The sequence below is a fragment of the Medicago truncatula genome, chromosome 3 (genome assembly GCF_003473485.1).
Source record: "Medicago truncatula cultivar Jemalong A17 chromosome 3, MtrunA17r5.0-ANR, whole genome shotgun sequence".
In the NCBI taxonomy this organism is placed as follows: domain Eukaryota; kingdom Viridiplantae; phylum Streptophyta; class Magnoliopsida; order Fabales; family Fabaceae; genus Medicago; species Medicago truncatula.
This window is the reverse complement of record NC_053044.1, coordinates 53546724-53570229: the sequence shown is the minus strand read 5'-3', so window position 1 is coordinate 53570229 and position 23506 is coordinate 53546724. Positions and strand designations below refer to the sequence as shown.

At 33.3% G+C, this 23506-nt stretch overlaps 1 protein-coding gene across 1 annotated transcript; it reads right to left on the bottom strand.

The window, feature by feature from the left end:
* Positions 1–9286: 9286 nt before the first annotated feature.
* Positions 9287–14087, bottom strand: LOC11429979 (DDT domain-containing protein DDR4). Its single transcript, XM_003603460.4, has 11 exons — positions 13725–14087; positions 13515–13625; positions 12423–12509; positions 12285–12322; positions 12119–12200; positions 11805–11911; positions 11563–11719; positions 11385–11477; positions 11156–11279; positions 10472–10514; positions 9287–10049 (listed from the first exon to the last, which is right to left on the bottom strand). Exons 1-11 carry the CDS (start codon positions 13842–13844, stop codon positions 9635–9637), a joined length of 1377 nt encoding a protein of 458 aa, XP_003603508.2. The 5' UTR covers positions 13845–14087; the 3' UTR covers positions 9287–9634.
* Between the last annotated feature and the right edge of the window lie 9419 nt (positions 14088–23506).

Genomic DNA, 23506 nt, shown 5'->3' with positions numbered 1-23506 from the left:
CACTGGAGTTGCTTGATGGTGCTGGAAGTGAACAATATGCACATTTAAGGAATTAAGCTGAAGAGATTAGAAGGTCAAATCCTAATAGTACAGTGATAATCAAATGTGATGAATCAGATGGAGGACCTGTCTTTGAGAGAATTTATATTTGCTTGGAAGCTTGTAAGGCTGCATTTGCTACCACATGTAGACCATTAATTGATTTGGATGCATGTTTCTTGAAAGGTGAGCATGGTGGTCAGCTAATGGCAGCTGTAGGCAAGGATGGAAACAACCAGATGATGCCTATTGCATATGTTGTGGTTGAATCTGAAACAAGAGATTCTTGGAAGTGGTTTTTTGAATTATTGTTGGAGGACCTAAATCAAATACTACCTAACCAATATGCTTTTATTTCTGACCAGCAAAAGGTATCTTACTATTACTATTGTTTACTGCATATGCTATAATCATAACTAAATATACTAATAACTGCCTATATTTAAATGCTTGTATGTATGTGATAATACAGGGACTTGTGGAGGTGATTAAGGGACTAGGTGAGACTGTGGAACACATGTTTTGTGTTAAGCATCTTTATGGGAATTGGAAGAAGAGATTCCCAGGAGCACATATGAAAGAGTTATTGTGGAAAGCTGCTAGAGCTACAACTATTCCAGATTTTAACCATGCAATGCAGAAGATTAAGGATATAAATCCAGAGGCTTGCAATGAGATGGCTAAAATTCTGTAACACTCATATTTCTATTAAAGCAATTAAACATGCGAATAATACATTTATTCAAGAAATAGAGGCTACGCCATCATTCAAAATTCAAAACCCAAGATTCAGTCACGCATGCATATATAATCTCAACAGTCACAGCGGAATATAAAACAGAGTAATCCAAATATATACGGCATGAATCAATAATTACATCAACATAGATGCATCTCAAAATCCCAACATACGGATAATCTCCAAACATAACAAAAGTCCAAAATAAAAGGTAATCTAGACCGACACAACGAAGCCTAGATCAGAGCCGACTAAACTCTAAACACCGATATCGGAGAAAGCTCCCGATATCCACCAAGCACAAAAGACTCACCAAGCAACTATCCCTGCACAACGTCTACCCATCCATACAGACAGGTAGACAGTCAAAACCACTGGGGGTAAGTATTACATCATCATAATCCAAATAATAGTTAACATGAATAATTCAATATAAACATCATGTACTTGATCAATAATAATATTCACATTCAATACTTACATTAGAACCCCAATATCTCACATCAATTAATCATCAATCACATATATCATGAATAATCATCAATCCACAGTTATTCATACACAATCACCAATCACATATATCAAATAAGACTCATGTCATTATATGCACTTATTGACACATAAATGCATGTGGTACCGGATCACCTCAAGGTCGTCACCTTCGATGCAATAAAAACATCGTATGTAAGATTTCACACCCGTCTTGCATAATCTCCGAAGTAAAAGAGTTCAACCCTTTTACAACTACAATCTCAACACGACTATGATGCATGGGCATGTACAAGGACTCGATAATGCAACAACAATCCACAATTTCACCTCAATATATAGGACAACAATTATATTGATTACCTCCACAACATTTGCATTATCAAGAAAACATGTCCATACACAATCAATTCATAGTATTCATCATCACTCATCAACATGATTATCAATAATCAACAATGTCATTCAACATCAACTATCACATATAGTTTCACCATTCAAGCATTCTTTATATTCTAAGTAAGATAGCATACACATCTCATGATAAACATCATATCCAATATAATCATTCATTCATACAACTTCACTTAGTTATATAAACATGGTCACCACAATTCTTAAGACAATTGGTTCAAGAAACATTTCCGACCAAAACGTGTCAAGTGGCAAACGGCCAACTTTGACAATCCCAAGACAAAACGTCATAGACAAGTTGAAAGTTCTCAAACAACCTTAATCAATCATGTATTCATGAAGTTAAGTCGCTTCAGGATCATTAGACATTAACCCAAGAACAACTTAAGTTCGTATGAAAAACCCCTGTTTTACAACCTTTCACATTCCCACCCGAAATATCACTTTTTACATGATTAAGATGGTTGACACTCTTATAAGTTTTACCTAAGTCTATATGAACTGTAGGTTCAACTTATAAGTTCCAATGTTTACAAAAGTTTGTTTTCGACAAAAGTCTAAAGTTCCAAAACTTCCCAAGTTAAGACTCAATTGAAGAATTTCAAGTTCATGCAAGCTAATCATGTTCCAGTGAGTTTAGAGGCTTTAACAGTAGTTAAACATGTTTAAAGAATCATTTTACAAAGCTCGGATTGGCCCCCAAAGACCCAGAACAAAGATCAAAGTGGCTGAAAACTGGACCTGTTCGCTTAAGCGAACGAGTTACAGTGGCAAACCACATTGCACGCTTTCTGGTCGCTCACCAGTTTGCTTGAGCGACCACATGTTCGCTTAAGCGAACGAGTTCCAGTAGCAACCAGAAAACTTCGTTTACCAGCACGCTAACTGGTCGCTTAAGTGACCTACCCAGAAAAATCAGTATGACTGTTCGCTTACAGGTCGCTTAAGCGAACCTCTAAGCGAACGTTCATAGTTTTGCAGAAAATGTTACGGGTTTGGACCCCTTTTTACCTAAAACCCCCCAATTTTGATCCTTCATTGCCCAATTGTGTTTCCAGAACATGTTTATAGGTTAATATGACTAAAAAGACTCACAAAGACTCAATCAAACTTGAAAACACTTGACAATTGGACCAATTCACAAATTTCACCAAAACACCAATAGCATCTCATTTCTCAAAAACAAACCATGAATCATGCAAACTCAAGCCATGAATTATCATCAACAACATGACTAAACAACAACAACATCAATTGATCATGAAACTTATCACAATTCATCAACAACAATGCATAATTCACCAATTGAGCATATTTTCAACACATACCCATTTTTCATACTTTGAACATGTAATTCAACCAACAACAATTCAATTATTCATAACTTCATACATCTAAACATGGCATCATAATTAGAGCATGAATTTCATCATTTATGAACAATTAATCAATTCATCCAATTAAGCACTTTTCATACAAATAATTGAAAATTACAATAAGTGATTATGATGAATTCTAACCCCCTTACCTTAGTTAGGTTAATCTCTCTAGCTTAGGCTTCAATTTTGCTCCTAGCTCTCTTCACACCTTGATTCTTCAAGTTCCTCTTCTCTCTAACCCTTTCTTCCTCTTGCTCCCACTTTCTCTCTCTAACTCTCTAAAAAATATCTTATGAAATGAAAGTGTGAGGAAATTTCTCATAAGACCAGGTTTTTATATCAAGTTCCCTTAATGGGCCTAACTCTCTACTTAATGGACTTAACCCAATTCTATTCAAATCAAAAATGTTTCTACACACACAACGGTAATTCACTAATAACGGTAAAATATCACCAACGGTAAAACCTTAATTATTTACCCTAGTAACATAGTAAAACAACGGTTCTCACTAATCACTAAAAGTAATTCTCACCAAAACTTATAATTTACCCGTTCTCACCAAATGATCAAAATACCCCCTAAATCCAAAATGACTAAAATACCATTCTAACTCGTAAACCCATGAAAATGCACCCAATGATGAATAATCACACACAAGCACATATAAACACATAATAAAACAATTAAAATAAATCTCGCTAAAAATCGGGTTGTTACAGATTCCACCTGCGCAATGGTCAAGATCTGCATTTAGCACAAGAACTCAGAGTGATTTGCAGGTAAACAACATGTGTGAAGCTTTTAATAGAGCTATTCTTGGTCTAAGGGAGAAACCAGTAATCACCTTACTTGAGGGTATCAAGCATTATATAACTGTGAGGATTGTCAAGCAAAGGCAGATGCTTGAAAGGTGCAATGGTGAGATATGTCCAAAGATTCAAGTTTTGATTGAGAAAAACAAAAGAGCTGCAGGGGGTGGAAGGCAACTTGGCATGGTGATATGGAAATGAATAATTTTAATGTATCAAATGAGACTAATAAATATATTGTGAATCTGGCTCAAAGGACTTGTGCTTGTCGTAAGTGGAACCTAACTGGTATACCATGTGCACATGTTATTCCCTGCATTTGGCATAATGGTTTGGCTGATGAAAATTTTGTGTCATCTTACTATAGGTAGTGTTCTGTCTCTACTATATTTATATTATCAAAAATGTATTTCTATGCTTACATGCTAATATGGTATCAATATCTTGTTGCAGGAAATCACAATGTTTAGCCACTTACTCTCACATTGTGCTACCTTCAAGTGGACCTAAACTTTGGCCAGTCACAAATACTGAACACATCAATCCACTAGCCAAGAGAAGGTCAGCAGGAAGGCCCAAAAAGCTAAGGAAGAAGGCCAATGATGAAACTGTACGCAGTGGAGATGCTACAGGCAATGGTGGTGTGCTCCCAAGACAGCTTAAAACAGTGAAATGCATGAAATGCAACAAGTATGGTCACAACAGTAGGACATGTAAAGGTTGCTGACAGGCAACTTCCAAAAGGTGCAAGCAAGAAGAAAAAGACAAAAGGGAAGGCAGGCCCTAGTGGGGGTACTTCATGTGGACCAACTGTGCAAGCTGTGGGCCCAAGTGGACCATATGTGCATCATGCAGGCCCAACTGGACCACAAGTGAATGATGCAGGCTCATCTGTGAAGGTTGCTGGTGTTAGGCAGAAAAGGAAGAAACAGAGGACAAAGGCTAAGGATGTTGAGGTTGTTGTGTCTCTGGGATCACAAGCTCCATAGACACAACCATCTCAAGATTAGATTAAGCTTATGTTAGTTTACTTGGTTAAGGTGCATGTAATTTTTTGGCTTATTGTGTTGTCATGTCAATGTATGCTCCACAAACAGATGGTTTTTTTTTGCTAGCAGTATGGTACTATTTCATGATGTAATGACAATTATGGTTTGATATATATCTAATTTCTAATTATTGCAGAATTATCTACTTATTTGCATGATGCAATTCAAGATCAAATTTCTCTTAATTGTGTATGATGATATTCCATTTCTGTATGCAAATACTGACAAGTTGTTGGATAAAAATAAGAGGACCATTTTTGCATCATCTGTAAAATGTAAGGACTAAAGGTGCAAACACAACCTACTATGTCCTCTGTTATGCTTTTTGTGTCATAGCAGACTTATGTCATGCCTTATTAGAGCTATGTTATGTTATTTCTCAGTGAATCATAATGTTTTCTCTTGTGTGTATTTTTTCCAAGAAAACTCTTAAAAATGTTTTCTTTATCAAACCAAAAACTATTAAAAATGTTTATGGTGTTTGTAATTTTACGGAAAACTCATAATGTATATTCCGAAACTTCAAATTAGAAAACAAGTCTTAAAAATGAGCCTACAACAGACGACAAGTCAGACACAAACCTATAATTTTTAATGTAGATCAAGATTAGGCCTTACAAAGTTCAATCCGACCAAACTTATTTTCACCTCTATGCATTAGAGTAGCAAAAGATTTCATCTTGTCACGGAAAACTCAAATTGTATATTTCGAAACTTCAAACCAGAAAACTATTAAACTTATTCTTGTGCTAGTTTTTCTTTTTCTTTCAAAAAACTGCAATTACACGTTTATGAAATTGACACGAAAGTCAACCAACACTTTTTTTTTTTTTTTCTATTTTTTCTTTTGATAAGTTTGTAGACTCCACTCAAGGAGAAACTCATCCAACAATTCTTCCTCTCATGAAAGCGAGACAATCAGTTGTCGTTCTAACAACTATATTGCAAATTTCAACATTCTTGTCATTTGGATCTTCAATGAATACAGGTGTTCCAACGTCACCTGGATGGTTTTTATAGTGCAACATGTTCAACAACTAACTGCATCTCTCCATCGTGACATTTTTCACGGTCTTCATCATGAGTTGGATCATCATCACTAATTCTATCAATGTCTGTCAACTACTTGTCTTCTATGAAATCAACATCACAACATCTGATAAGTTTCTTCATAACAACATAATAAAACTTGTAACGAGCTCCATCTAGGTAGTAGCCACTAAACACACAATTTTGACTCTTTACAGGATGCTTTACATCCAAAAACATGTAAGGGATCATAAGAAACTTTCTTATATAACCAAATCATCGTTGGCAGTAGCGAAATTAGCCAAAGTTTTGTGAGGAACTAAATATATAGATAAAATAAAATATTTTTACGAATATTATCTTGAAATTTTTGTTGTTGATAAAGTAGAGACTGAAATTTTTGGGATAGCTAATTATATATATTATGAGAGTGGCTAAACACAATAATACACTAACTTATCAAAAAAAACTAAATAAATTAAGATAAAATAGAATCGCCAAGGCCACCCTAAGTTAACATTACCCTCCACCCCTGATCTCATGTACTTCATATTGCAAGGACTGATATGGTGAAAGACTTTGGGACTTGTGCAATTGTGTTAAATGATTCACCCCCAAACAATTTTGGAAGCTCTTTCTTTGATAATAAACATTTAACTCTTTTCAACCAATGTTCTATTCATCCTCTCGGTAACACCACTCAAACATAGAGACGTATAATGTCTAATCTAATTCTCTCTACAATAAGCTTTGGCCAACACACTTTCATGGGCCAACTTCACGTCATCAAATTCATCTGAAATATATAAGCAGAAATTATTTCTCGTGAAAGAGGCATGTATAGAATGAGTCCGTCTTTGCTCCATTTGGGTTTGCTCCATTTACCCAATTTACCATGGATGTGTGACATGTGGCAAATTAGAAAACCAAGGGCTGGATTAAAAGGGTTGGAAAATGCATTTGTTTTATAAAAAACAAGGGTACGCGCTTTTGTTCCAACTCCACTCACGACCCTTCTTCTTCCTCTCCCCACATCACTTTCGTGCTTCTCTCTCCCACTCGCCGTCGCCGGCGCCGTCGCAGCCCTTTCCGTTCATACAGAAGTGGTGCCACCCCTTTCCTTTTCTTTTTCCGATACATACAACATGGATTATGGATTGAAATCGATTCTGTAGGATTTTATTTAGGGCTGTTTCTCCCTTTTTAGTACTTTTCTCTCTTCAGGACCAACATATTTTTCTGTTAAATAAGGATTGCCGTGAAAGAGTCTGTTGCAGTTGCCAAGTATCATCATTCTATCGAAAGGAAACCTAGAACAAGGCCCGGTTATAGTGCACAACCCACCAAGAAGAAGAAACCCATTACAGAAAGAGATTATGATACTAGCATCGTTATTAAAAGTGCCTCGAAAATTGTTAAGCCGATCCAGGTGAGAAAGAAAATCCTTTGCCTATAAGGATCCCTTGGTGAATTCCAAGCTTGAGATGATAAAGAAGAGCGTGCACCAGCAGACAACAAACGCGCGTGTGCTTTTTCCAACCTTTTTAATCTCAGCCCTTGGTTTTCTATTTTGCCACATGTCACACATCCATGATGATAAATGGGGTAAATTGAGCAAACCTAAATGTAGTAAAGATGAACTCTGAATAGATACACTATCAACAATATTAACAAAACCATTTGAACTCTTAACACAAAACCTTCTATAAGTAGAAAGTTTACGCATGAAGAAAGCCAAAACAAAAATCACATATTCTTCCCCATTTGGAGCTCTCACCCGCAGCCACCACCGTAAACCTCTATCTCACTCATATCTCCGTCGATTGCTCAAATTTGGTACCGAATCAAAGCCCTCAACAAATTCTAGTCACCCACACACGATCCATCGGCGTTGGAGGTATTTTCTCCATATTTCTCCTCTCTTCTTTTCGGTTTTGAACTCTGATTGAAGAGGGTTCGTGTTTTCTTACTTATTTGCTAATGTTCCTTTGTTAAAGTAATGTGGTGATCATCTTTGTGGGCATGATTATACATAATCATTTTTTTTAAATGTGATTTTAGAATGTTTAAAATGTTATTTTTATTTTATATATTAGGCAGTTAAGGTTAAGTTGTTAATTCAACCAACTAATTTTTAAAAAAAGAGTGATGCTACATAGCACAACTCCCTTCACACACAACATGCACGACAACAAATAACACACCATTTGCTTTGATAAGCATCATTTAAAGTCAAAATGCCAAAAAGAAGTATGGTGAATACAACGCATAATATTTAACAACAACGACCTAAATATTTGTATTTTTCCTAATACAAATGCCAAAGCACTATAGTGAATTACTACTAAGAAGATAAGGGTTATGTTAACCGGTGTCTCTGAAGTACTGGTTAAGGAAATCAAAAAAAGAAAGTTTTAAATTAAAAGAGATATTTTTTATACTTTTAATGAGTTGACTGCACAAGTTCCAATGTGATATTTCTATATTTACTTATTTAACCGACCGGTTAACATTACCCATAAGATAAATACAATCATGCAAGACAAAATACACACTCATACTTCCTTTGGAGATGCACCACACAAGATATAGTAAGCCGTAATTTATAATTCCCTCTAGAAAAAATGCATCATTAGTTTTTTTTGACACAGAATGCATCATTAGTTAAATGGTCATTTTGGTAAAAAAGTTAACTAAGAAAGAACAATCAAATGGCATTACCAAGCTATTCGTGCAAATATGACGACAAAGATATCATGCATTTAAATATTTCCCTTCAAAAAATATCCATTTTAGTATTGTCCGAGAATAAAAGAGCAAGATGATACCAACCTATAATAATCTAACCTTTTGTTCATCTGACATTTTTTATAATATATTCCCTCCGTCCCAAATTGTATGTCGTTTTAAAAAAAAAATTGTCCTAAATTATACGTCACTTTACAATATCAATGAAACATTAATGTTATTTTTTCTATTTTATCCTTAACTATTTATCACTCTCTTCTTTCAATTCTTTAATTTATCTTTCCCATACCATTTATTAAGGATAATTTTGTAAAACAATTCATAATATCTATTTCCCACACAAAATTAATTATATTTGTAAAACAACTCATAATATCTCTTTTCCACACAATATTAATTGCATTTCTTAATAAGTGTAAAATGTCTAAAACGTCATACAATTTGGGACTCAGGAGTATAAACCATCATTTTTTTGTAGGAAAAAACAATGTAACATTTATTTATTATTTAGCAACAACGTATAATTACTTACCGATATGTTAATTGCATATCCTTCAAAAAAAGAAAATGTTAAATGCATAAAAAGTCGCTGAGCAAGTTCATTTTTTCTGTGGCCTGATTTATAAATTTGTCAAGCATCTCACATAGTCACATGCTGACATGCACCATGAGAGATGTTTGAACGGTGTTGAATTGATACATCAAGCAAACGACTTATATTCATTAGCCATATATGTACTCAGAATTTTTAAATTTCTCGGATCATAGTACCCGAGAAGTATACGTTCATGGATTCCGAGACAACTTAGATCAAACCAAAAAATATGTAGAAGCTTAAGAAGAGGGATGTTTTCAAAATAACCCCAAATTTTGCTGACTACATTCTACACTGCTAGATACTTCCCCAAAATGTAAGTTAAATACTGGGCCTAGGTAGACTAAGAAAGATCTGTCTTCCCTTCATCCGATTCATCCTCTGAATCAGGAACAACAGTAGATTCTATGGCAGTATTTCGGGTAGGTCTCTGTCTCACTCTTTGCTTTGCAGTCAAACCCATGCTTTCTGGAACAGTATGGCCAGGGACTCCAGCTATCCGCTTACTAGAGCGAACCCCTTTTGGATAAGAAACTGCATGGCTAGAGTGTTCTTCGGAATTATCCGCCTGACCCACATGTTCATCATTCTCCTCACTACTGCTGTGATTCTCAATTTCATAACCAGCATCATCACTCTCGGATATAGGTTGCGTATCCCTTTTAGAATCATCACTGTCTGCAGAAACATCTATGTCGAAGTCATCTTCCGATCCTCTGTTTCTATCTTGGTCAGCAGCAGGGGACTTTTTCCTTTTGCTAAGCATCAGTTCAAAAGAGTGGAGATTATAAAAGTAGAGTCAGATACAGAATCCAAAACACATCAGAGAATGGAAATTATAAATGTTGGCATGTTATACTTAAGCAGCAAATATATTGTTAGGGTAACCATTGCTAAAAGTATCTAGCAATGGTTACATTAATAACGTTGATAACTTTTATCTCAGGAACATACATACACTTTCATCTCAGATTGTGTGTTTCAGTGGGTGTATCTCAGCAATGGTGAAAAGAAGCAAAGTATTAAAGGCTTAAAAATTTTGATTGCTCCTTCTCTTTGAGAGGATTAAACTAATCCATTTGATTATAACAAAAAACTATCAACATTCTACAAGGATGATGCAATGTAGCAAGGCAGATAGAACATGAACCAATGGGATATAATATCAGATAAAACATACTTTGTCAACTGTATAGCCTCCTTAATTGTTCGATCATAAGCTTCTGCAATATTTCCCAAAAAGAACTTGATCAATGTCAAAATCCAACTGATGTCATAAAGAGACAGAAGAAAGAAATTGAAACAGTTAATATTCAAATGAGTGATTAGTTGTGAGAAGCATCAAACAAAATGTGGTTACTTACACCCGACCTGTCAAGTCAGTTTTAACTAACTCAATTTTATCTGCACACGTGTGATATGATGACTAATGGAACAATAGGAGTAGAAACTAGAAATGCAATTCTTAACATTGAAATGGCATTAATTAGAAAATATTTCAAAACAATTGAACATTCTGAGCTGAAATAACCACTTAGTACTTAGAAAATTAATGTAAACACCACACATTATTCTCTAAGACTAAAAAAAAAAAACAAGAAATCAGTGAAAGTGAGGTTGAATTTATTTTATCAGATATTATATGCAAAGTAATACTGAGAAATTCAAAAGAGAGGAATATCTATTCACAATTCAATCCCTCTACCTATGCATCATAATGCCAAACAAAGGGCACCTCACACATACACAGACATCCTCATCTGCTCAATTGGTATGACCAACCCCCTTTAATAGTGCAAGTAATACACAAAGGACAAAGAACAGTAAATCCAACTCCATAAATATGCAAGCATGGAGATCTTACCAAAACTGTAATTAATAGGCCTTCGAGTGCGACAAGAGCGTGTATTTCCAGAAGAAAAAGAGTTCTGAAAATCTTTTAAGAGCTTATCCTGTCTCTCTTTTTGTTTCATTGCTCTTTCTTTTTTCTGTATAATTTGAAAGTAATATTACACTATTTAATATTAAAAACAAATAAAGGGTGTTCCCTAATATTTACTACTATTGAACACAAAACAAAAGGATGCATGTACCTTTTGAAGTTTCTCAAGAACAGGAATAGCATCACTTTGAAGCCTGTCGCCCATATAAATCTCAACACGAGACTTGCTAGATGATAATTTTTCCTGCAAATAGCATTCAAAGACAGTTAATTAAGGTTTCAAATATGGGTAAATGATGGAAGAGAAAGGACAGTTAGCGTGTTCTTACAGCTACTTCAGAAAATTCGTCAAGATTGGTGGCGAGTGTTTCCCATTGAAAGTTGGGAAGTGATAAACAACCTTTGCCCTTACGGTTTGGAGTGGAGACTGATGTGATTGTTTCCCTGTACAATCTGTGACTCTGCGCTTTAGTGTTTGCATCGTACCTACGATAGACAAAGTAAGACAGATTAATAATTTTTAGGGTTATGACAAAATCATGAAGAGATTGGAACATATTGAAATAATTACCAATAGGACGTGCGAGTTCCATCTATTCCAAAGGCCTCTTTGCGAAAAGAAGAAATCTGGGTTCCTTCTTTTAAAGCATCATTAATATATGATACCACATCATGTTGCTGAACATAAACAAACAAAGCATCAAAATAATCCGGTACCATTCAAAATTGAAACATCAAAATTTGAAAGGAATTAGATAAAAAAAGGGAAGGAACGCCAATAATGCTCAGAGATAATTCTATAGTCAGGAGAATAAAGAGCAGAACTATTATTGCCTGTATTAAAGAAACAAAAATTTGAACAAACTAAACAGGAGGCCATATTACATCAGCTCTAACTTCACAGAGGGCTTTTAGCAGTAGTAAACGATCCAATGGATCAAGCTCCTTGTACTTTGATATCTCCTCTCTGCATAAGCAATAATGCTATCAGTTCATTAAATGCCATAACAATTGATATTGGTGGTAGAACATGATCAGTTCAACTCGGTACCCTTTAGATGGTACAAGTGGATTCTTCCCCTCAGCAACCTAAAGCAAATAGCCAGCCAACAAAACAAAGCAATAAATGGTATCAGCAACGGGAAGAAAAAATATAAAAACAAACTTAAGCAATCTATTGATGACTCACCCATGGCCACCAAGTAGTCAGTTTCTTAGAGAGAGCGGTCACCCATTTATCAGAATCGTGCAGTGCTTTACCAACAGGTGGTATTCCCTGGTAGGAGTAAAAATTAAACTTAAATCTACAAAGAAACTAAGGATGGACCGGTATCTAATAATGGATAGGAAGCCATCAACAGAAAAATAGAAAGTATATGAACGAGAATGAAGTTTGACAAAGTTATCCAATTTAAATAATTAATATATATTCAATCTCCAAGCTAAATTGCATTTTCCTTGCATGTTTTGGGCTTTCTTAATAATTTTACATACAAATGACAACAAGCCTTCCACGATAATGAGATAATATGCACTATGGGGAATTCAGTGTTAAGAATCAAATAATGCAGTTCATGACAAATTTTACTTATAACAAACCAACTGATCTGTGTTTCTTCCAAATAAGACGAGAAAACAAAGTCATTAGAACAGTGTTACAAGCAGTTCTAAATTGTCTATAAAAAAAAATATATATATACTGAAATGAAAAACATAACCCAAGAAACAATTAGATCAACATAGTAATGGTTACCCTCCAGTGCTTTTTCCCAGGCCATTTACTACAGACAGAGCAATCATAAAACATATATTTTTGATGGTCTTTAATCATATCAAGCTCATCTAAATCTGAATCGACAATGTATTTAATTGTTACAACAACAACAGCAACCAAGTCTAATCCCACTGGTGGGTTTAGCTACATGAATCAAACGACTTTGTAATGATCTATGAGATATCATATCTCTATCCAACTCATTACTCTCCATATCTTTCTTAATGGTTTCAGTTATAGTTTTTCAAGTCTTTCTTTGCTTTTGGTTGATTTTTCTACCCTCCATCCAACCCACTCTCCTTACTATAGAATCTGCAAGCCTAGTTTCCAGCATCTTTTCTAATTGTTAAAGTAACTAAAAACACATAAAAATATTTCATTTTAGGAACATACACATTGCATTTAAAACGCAATCCACAAAAGGCAAGCATTTGAATTTCAATGAAAACAATCAATAGCTTAAACGAAACAAAACACAAGTATTGAAAACAAGAGCGAAAAAGATACCTTCAAAAGTTGAATGTGAAGGTTAGTAAGAAAAGCATTAGGTTTAACAAGTCCGATCTCAATTTCTTCGGCTGTAACCTTCAGATCATTACCAAGTAATGGACTAAACACCTGAATCACACGAACCACAAAAAATGTTACTAAGATGATTACGAATCGTAACCTAATAGGAACATTCGAACCAGACGATGAATAACGCGAATATCTTACGTCAAGGAAATGGAGAACGGAAGCGAGTTCCCAACGTTGACGTAGCTTCAAAATCTCGAAATGTGAAGGAGAATCCTGAACATCGCTTCCAACAGCTTCTTCTTCTTCAATGGTTTGCATTGTTATCGTTCCTCTTTCGCAACCGTAACTGAATAGTTTCACGGTGAACGAAGGAACGAACGAGTGAGAGAGAGAGAGAGATTGATAAGAAGCGCTTTCCCGCGCAACAAGTGATTATTATTACTTTGAAAAAGTTGTTGAGAGAAAAAGAGAGAGTTTTGAGAATTGTTTTGCACTGATATGTTGTTGTGTTCTGTTCTGTTCTTAATTTTATTTTAGAGTTTTTAGGGTTAATACTTTCTTTCGGGATCGCGCCTTTTCCACTTCTATTTCCCCCCTCTCTCTCTCCTTGCAAAAAAACGCACCGTTTTGTCACCCTTTCTTACTGCTTGGATCATGTGTCTTTTTTTAACTGGTGGCTTTTATGGATCCTTACTAGTAAAAAGATAAAAAAATAATAATTAAAAAGATAGTAATAATGTATTGATATTGAATGAATTTAGGGTGACATAGGAAGGGAAGGATGGAGAGTTTTTCATCATAAGAAAGTTATTCTTAACCGCTGGATTAAGAGACTGTTTGGTAAGACACATATAGGCTCTGATAGTAAGAAAAGAAAGAATGTGATGAAGAACTGAGTATGGGAGATCGTTTATTATGTCGTCTTCTTCTTCATCTGGAATTGAAAGCCCTAACTGCAATGACATTTTGGGGCGGTGGAGAAGAAAAGGATCAAAACAACAATTGTAATTGGATCTCTTCTTATTTGTGTGTGTGTTTATACTCACACATTCAAATCGAGTTGTTACCTTTTAATTTGTAACAACAATGACGAAAAATCTTATATATATTTTGAGTTTTTTTTTCTTTGAGAAAATTACAAGTTGACTCTTGACCGAAAATAATTTTGCAAGTGGACTTTTGAATTTTTTACTATATTTGAGTTTTTTTTTCTTTAAAAAAATTACAAGTTCACTCTTGACCCAAAAAAAATTGCAAGTGGACTTTGATTTTATTTTTTTTCCATTAATACTCCCTCCGGTCCTTATTATAAAAAAATAATTAACTTGTTTGATTCATAGAAAAATTAACGTATCTTATTATAAATATAGACTAGATACATCACTTATACAATGAACTAAAAAAGTCAATTGTTTCTTATAATAAGGGTCGAATGATAGTAATTTTGATGAACGAATGTGTAACCACAATAATCTATGTATGAAAATTTCAAAATAGTCTTTCATTGTGCAATTTTGACTAACATGTTATCTTTCTCTCGTAACAAACAATCGATAGATTTTCTCTCCTTCAACAAATTTCTATGTTTTTGTACACACTCTTTTCCATAACAAACAATCGATACAACAAATTTTCTATGTTTTTGTACACACTCTTTTCCATAACAAACAATTGACAGTAATTTAAATATTGTACACATTTTTTTAATAATTGTAAAGCAAAATAAAAATTATTTCAACTTTACATCAACCAAAAGTTAAGAAAAAAATTAACTTTAATCCAACTTCTTTAATCTATACTACATATAAAAAAAAAAAATAGACATTTTCAACTCTTTTGAGCTAATTTTTTCTCTTTTCCAAATTACCCTCAACATTAAATACAGATAACATGTATAGCAAACAAATAGTAGAAAAATCAAACATTAAAAATGTGTAACAAATTTAATCTTTTTGTCCACGACGTATCAATTTTTTTTTCTTTTTCTAATCCTTTATTCTTTAAAAAAATAATTGATGGGAGTTAAGGAGAAAACTTAGGTACAATTCCTTAGGTGCTTTTCGTATGGTTCTTAACTAAATTCACCATAATTTCCTCAAATTCATAATTTTCTCAAAGTTTGTTATATCCAAAAAAAATATGTATTTTTAATTAAAAACCATACGAAAAGCACCTAACGAATTGTACATGAATTTTCTCCAGAAGGTAATTCAAAATTTAAAAAAAATGTAACAAATACAACAAGAATATAAGTTCATATTTTTTTTCTTCTTTAATGTTTTAAAAAGTGTAACAAACTAGATCGAATATATATATAAGATTTTGGGCTGACGTTTTCATTATCTCAGGCAGCAAAAAGACGGGTACTTACGTGTCCGTCTTTTCGCTCTTTTTATTGCACTAACGTTTAAAAATTATGAACGGTGTTTTTTTTATGAAATTTTGATTTTGATTAAAACTAAAAATACAAATGTCTGTTGTTTTCAAGTTATAACAAATCAAACTAACAATGACTATCTATTTCAATGACACCAACAATATAACAGAAAAAATATAATCTAAATGCCTTTTTTTAATGACACCAACAACAATCTTTATTATAGAAAAAGTTGTTTAAGGTATAATTGGGATAATGAAAAAGTAAGTATAAATACTTATCTAGTTTGTTACACTTTTTAAGTTATAAAGGGGAAAAAATCAGATATATATACATTTTTTTTTTTACAAGAATCATATATATATATATATATATATATATATATATATATATATATATATATATATATATATATATATATATATGTGTGTGTGTGTGTGTATTCATATCGCGTCTGTTACATTTGTTTTAGTATTTAAAATTATTCTTATCTATTTGTTTTGAAAATTGAGGGTATTTTTGAAAAGAAAAAGTCAGTCTAAAAGTGTCGAAAGGGGTAGTTTTCTTTATATATATTATTATATAGTATAGATTATACTTTAAAACAATTTTTTCTATAATAATGATTGTCGTTGATGTCGCTAAAAAGATAAGAATTTAGATTATATTCTTTTTTATATCGTAGGTGTCATTGAAATAGATAAACAAAGTTAGTTTGGTTTGGTATAATTTGAAAGTAACAATCATTTATAATTATACTTTTAATCAAAATCAGAATTTACTAGAAAAACACTGTGCATAATTTTCAAACTTTAACGCAATAAAAATGCAAAAAGACGGGCACGTTCGCTAGTAGTTATAGTATAGATAGCTACAATTTTAATCCAAATCAAAATAATTTTATTCAAAATTTCATATAAACTATTGTTTATAATTTATACGCATTAACGCAATGAGAAGACGGGACAAACGGGCATGGAGTTAATAATTACCTTTGGAACTTGGAAGCCTATATTTAATAATATATTGAATATTGATTGTACCTGATCGTAAGCTGACTGTCGGTGCTATTTAAAACGGTGGTTGTACGATGGTGGAATGCTTCAGCTGTTAACTGGAACGGGGGGTACCTGCAGACACTTCAATGCGATCGGAATGAAGGTTTAGAGAGAAGATACATTATACCTTGGGTACTTCAAAGAGTCCGCTTTATATAGAAGTGGGTGTTTGCAGAGTCGTTGTGAGGCAAACGTGTGATCGGCGATTACGAATTCGTAGGAAGTGTAACTGCCGAGGAGAGATTCGCGGGAACATGGAAGGGACGCTACAGTTCGTTTGAACTGGTCTCAGTTGCTCCGAGCACCTCTCTCACGGAGAAGGGGTGTGTTGCGAGTAATATTGTCAGATGCAGAATTTAGATTGTATTGCATTGGGCCTAAGCGCTTTAGCCGGTCCAGAACATATATCATATCTAGAATTTACTTTAGTTGCATTTTAGAATGAATATTTTGGATGATTTTAATCGGATGAGTTGGTATGATCAACTTACTATTAAGTATTAACAATGTAAGGGAACTCATGCAGTTAAAATCATCGAAAATCTCTTTATTTACTTATAAATTTGATCTTCATGCAGTTAATAATAAGTTGATCTCCTTAACTTTATTTACTTATAAATTTAATCTTCATTTTAAAATCATCCAATTTTGGTTCATGCCCCATATATTTAGATCGGTGATGTGATATATTTTAAATAACATTGCATAAAGATTTAATGAGGTTTAAATCTAATCATCCGCATAAATTAATTATGTACTGATATAAAAAAGTAGATACGATAAAATTTTAAAAACTCTAAGACTATTTTCAAAATATTTGACATTTTCCAAAATACTCTTTAACTAATTAAAATTTTAAGATTTCAATAACCTCTTTTACTCATTAAACAATTTAGTTTTAATTGCCACATTTAAATACAAGTTCATAAACATGGTCTGATTCCAGCATTGAATAGATCGGCAGATATAAATATTTGGCCATCTCTAATGAAAATTACATTAGTAGGAATATAAGCTGAAACATCTCCTAATTGGGTCTCAACTATTGGTAAAGTAGTCATACTTCCTTCACCTAATTGAGAACTTAATTTAGCAGCTCTTTCCAAAAGACGAGAATATAAATAAAAAACATTTTCGGGATACGCTTCGTGACCTGGTGGTCTTTGATACAAAATTAGCAAGTGTACTAAAAATATATCGAAGTAATAAAATTTATAAGTTCGTATCCACAGGGACTGTTTCAATTTCTACTCGGAAAAAAGTTAAAATAAAGGATGTATTAAATTCAAGAGTGCCCTAAGCAGTTGAGTTGATTTTTGTAACATAAACGTAATAAAAACAGTAAAAGTTGGTTTTTAGAAAATTAGAGAAAGAACTAGGTCTTTTGAATCATCTATCATCACTCGTTAGTAATCTGCACCTAAATCGTATGACTGTTATTCAGTTTACAACAATTAACAAAATAGTTCAGGTCAATCCCTTGACTCAGAGCCCTATTTTCTAATTATAATTCCCTAATTCCTTAGGTGAACCTATAATCATCAAAGGTTTTAAGTCCGTTAATTTTATAATCGCAACCTAACAACTTTCCATCCCTAGATTGTCCGTTAAATTGAACAACATAAATAAGTCTGAGTTATAAGCTGGTGTCAGCAGTCCTATAATCTCTAATATTAATTATATTGAGTCAGAATCATAAAAGCATTACATGCAATTTATACCGAATAAACTAGAATAACTTTCATAATAATTAAGAGCTACAGATTACTTGGTCATGAGCTATAACAGAATCATCTATGACCTAATCAATGGAAACTAGCCACTCATAATAAAAGACTTTAAACAACAAGGTTAAAAGAAATTACAAAGAGATGTTTTGCTCATCAGAATTTCTTCTATCCATGGTGCATCCCGTCTTCTATCTCTCTATGCGTGCGTGCGTTTTGCTTTGGAATCCATTCTTTCCATTCCGTGCTCTCTCCCCCAAAACCGTAATGCATAAAACGTGAATCCCCTGGTGGTATATGTGGCTAGCTTCTTATATATATCATTGTGACCTGGTTGCTATTTTTAATTCTTCTTCGGGTCACATAATCTTGGGTCAAAGCCCACTTGTTTTCTTAATGCAAATACTTGAATTATTTTCATTCATCACTCATTCAATTATTATCACACTTTTGTTTTTCTTGGTTGGCCAATAAACTTATTTCCTTCCTTCAAGTGGCACACACCAATTGACCAATAGAACACTAGTAGACTTAATAAATTAATATCAACAATTTATTTAAAATGACTCTAAATTAAATATTAAACTAATGAAAATAGACTAAGTACTTAACTAAAAAGACTCTAAAAAAAGTGTATGACTGACTGTCATCAGTCTTCGTAATAAAAGAGACATTTGGCAATAAGCATGTGCTTGTTTGAAAGGATTGTCGTAAATGATTAAAGTGTGACGTTCGCGGTACATGAAATATTCAGCCAGAGTTGCACCTATATAAGGAGCGAGATAGTGTACTGTAGCTGGAGAATGAATCAAACTGTAAGCCATAAATGAACAAAAAGAAACCAGAATGTAGCTTGAGTAAATATTTAATTGGTGCAAAATTGTGGGTGGCCTATTTCAACAATTCACAAACTCAAAAGACGTTGTTATGTAACCAGTATGTTAGCAGGTCGGGTTACAGATACAGGTCTAAGTAATGTTAAGAACATAAACCTCATCCTTCTATCACATTCCACAGATCACAGTTACTCTGAACAAATTCCAGTGAATTTCACAAGTCATTAGGTCATCCCAAAGAGCATAAATATGCATCAATTTACCGTAGAAGATGCCACAATCATTTAGATATATCAAAGAATGACTTATAAGTTATAAGCAAACATAAAACAATATACGAACATAAGCTAACTGGATTAATCTCAATGTTAAAGGCAGCCTTAGGCACTGCCATATTCATTTCCTGGATCAATATTCATTGGTTGTGCTTGTTGTTGGAAATCTTGCCCATAACGTGAGGGGGTGTGTTGGTAATCCCGCCTTTATTGCGATTTACCTCGTGCCGGCTTGCTTTGTGTTGGCTTTGAGGGGGTGGAGTTAGTCCCTTACAAGTTGGTTTTGTAATGATGAGTTAGACCCTAAATTTCAACACACTTGTGAATTAGAGTAGCCACTAATTTCATCTAGATAATATTTTTCTATCAACACGGGTTTTTGCCTTGTATGACTCATTTTACTCAGCTGTACATTCAATACAGTAATCACAAATGACATTAGGTGCAAATGGACCTGGCTGAAAGAAAACAAAAATAACTGTCAACGAGCCATATCTGACATCTTTTTCCATTTCTCTCCAATTACTCTTACCACATCCGTAAATGAAATCCCAATATTAGTTTTCTTTAGATTCTGTCATTAAGAAAAAGCAGTGTTTGAAATTCATTCCATCAACAGTTTTAGACAATTTTATAGAAGAAAAGTGATCATTTCCACGCCACCGGTATGTAAAACATAAAACACACCTCTCTTTCCTTTCGAGAAAATAACTTGAATCCAGACAACACACTCTTGGGAGCATTTGGATCCCTTTTCTTCTTCTGTTTTTTCTTCTTCACGTCTTCATCTGCATCTTTTGATTTCTTCTTAGAAGTAGAAGCAGAAGCCTTAGAAGTTAGAAGACAGATCCTTCTTAGGTTCCTTTTTGGCAGGTTTCTCATAATTGACCACCATTGAGGTGTCAGGAATACCAAAGAATTAAAGAGTAAAGGCAAGGCATCGCAAGATAATAAAGGAAAATAAAACAAATCCATTTCCTCCCAAGAGGGCAGGCTCACTTATACCAGTTTGTGTAAGACTTTTAGAAGGTGGTTCATATTTATTTGGTTTACCTGTGTTTGGTCATCATGAAATTAAACAGCCGTATAAGAAGGAGGATCCAAACTACATGGTTATGATTTCTCATTTGAAAATTTATAACCTTCCAGTATTTCGATTTCTTCTTTATGACTGAATTCACTAAACTAACAACATACAAATAACAGAGTAAGGAAGAGAGGGGTTGGGTAGCTCAACCGGTTCAAGCTAAGGGAAACAAACAAATATTGCATCGCGATAATTTATTGCTGCATATGTTAATATTCCAAGCCAACTTATTATTGTAAGCAAAACAAACAAACATTTCTTAAGACATATCATTATTTAACCACTAACATAAACCTTAATCCATATGTTACTCTGTTCTCAATACTTGAACAAATTTTATGTGGCATGATATGTTGCCCAACTGGCCAATTGTTTCTATAGATGAATTATCAGGCTTCTAGTGAGAACTCAAGACATTCTTGATTTGATTAATGCAAAAACCAAGGGAAAACTTGGCAAAGACTGATTCATCGGAGCACAAAGCAAGTAATGCCTACAAAGGGCACAACTAAGCATTCAACAGAGCAGGCACAAATCTAGTGTGGGGGCAATGGGGTCAAGCGACCCCACTTGCCTCCACATGTGTATTGTATTTTTAATCCAAAATTAGATATATATCTAGTTTGACCACTCTTTATATAGTATTATTGTCTTCACACATTCTATTTATTACACTACAAAAAATTATAAAACTAAGAAGAATCATAATGAGTGTTCTAAGAGCACTAGTTAATAAATCAAAAGAAGTATTTTTTTATTTATTTTTTTTATAAAAAGTTGTTATAATTATTATATTGATACAAATAACACTTATTTTTAAGATAAAAATTTCTTTTATGAAATCTTTAACCAATTATCTCAGAGCATATCGTTGGCAAGACCATAAAACTATTACTATTATTATATAAACTATTCTTATATTTGTTGAAAAAGGTTGTGACTACGTTGGTGGTGAAAAATAATTAATTATAGTTATATTTTTAATACTATGTTAGAAATGGACAAATATTTTTTAAAAAATCAACATTTTAGGACAATTGTAAGTATAACTTATATAATTTTCGCACGCTTACGCGTTTATAAAATTTAATATAAATTTTTATGATATAATTTGACCCCATTTATTAAAATTTCTAGATTCGTCGGTGCAATAGAGAGACTGAGAATAATGGAAACAGTACAAAATACATATATATTCTTAAGCCACTAAGCAACTACAACGACTTCCATTATTAGCACTCACCGACTCCCGACCATGATGGACTTGATTAAATATGAGCTTGGTAAATTAGAAATGTAGAAAATAATTATGAAGTGTGAATGCTACTAAATTCTGAATATGATATCCAACATATTACTCCCCTATCCCTGCATCTAAGCACCCATTTAATTTTATTTTTGTCCATAAATATAAATCTATTTTCAAATTAATAGATGCATTTATTATTATTTTTTTAAAACATACCCTTAATTAATATTATCATCTTGTCTTGAAATATGAAAAGACAATTTTAATACACATACAAATAAAGGACAATTTTGTAATATTAATACACAAAACCAACACATTAATTACACTGTCAACTTTTGTTAAGAAATGTAAAAAAGGCAATAGATGCTTACATTAAGGGACGGAGGGAGTATTAAATATAGGCTTCTAAGTTCCAATGATAAAATTAAATATGAAGACCAATTTTCATATTTGTGACATGAATGAATGCTTTCGTCTTTTAGTGAGCCACCCGTAACCATCCATTCCACAACAATTGAAACAAAAGGGAGTTGTTCTTGCCCATATGCCGAAAAAATGAAATACAGTCCTCTTGAATTCCAGTCATTGTTTCCCAAGCAACTTTACCAGAGGGAGACAGTTTATAACTTTTTCTTTTCCTATAAACATCTTTTGGAGCAGTTTCATCACAAACATCTTTTTGGAGCCCATGAAAAACCCTTTGAGCCTCTTTCTGCAAGTTAATTAGACTGCTCGTAAAAAAGACAAGGTCGGCGTAGCACTCCTTCTGCTTTGGTCTGCATTCTGAGATAAATAAGCAATGTAGTAATTATTATTACTACCTCCGTTCCTTTTTAACTGTCGCTTTTTGACATTTTACACAAACCAAGACACTAAATAAATGTTATTTTTTCTTATACAATAATTTATACTTTTACTATAATAACCTTAGTCATTTAATATCTTATTTCATATATTTCTCTCTCCGTAATAAATAACTAAGGAAAATATTGGTAAAACAACATTTATTGTTGCATTGAACTTTGAAAGTGACAGTTAAGTAGGAACAAAAAGTTTCTCCAAAAATAACACTTAAAAAGGAACGGAGGAGTACATGATTTTCTCGTAAATAAGGAAATTCCTTTGATATCTATTCTACGTATTTACAAATGTCTAGAAAACCACCCAACTCAAATAGTTCAATCTTTCTCTCCCCCAATTGCCATTTAACTCCTCACCAAAAAGTTCAATCTTTCTCTCCCGTAACTCTATTCTTTTCTTTCTTTCTTTGAAACCTAAAAAAAAAAACACAATGAGAATCAAGTTTAATCAAGAGATCTCGTTTTGTTTGATTGATTTCAAAGTTTCTAGATTTGTTGAAGCATGTGT

Coding starts and splice junctions, on each gene's coding strand:
- LOC11429979 (XM_003603460.4), bottom strand. CDS start 13,844: ATGCAAACCATTGAAGAAGAAGAAGCTGTTGGAAGCGATGTTCAGGAT. Junction 11,478..11,562: donor ACGAATTTTCTGAAGTAGCT/GTAAGAACACGC, acceptor TGCTATTTGCAG/GAAAAATTATCATCTAGCAA. Junction 10,050..10,471: donor GAGGCTATACAGTTGACAAA/GTATGTTTTATC, acceptor ACTGATGCTTAG/CAAAAGGAAAAAGTCCCCTG.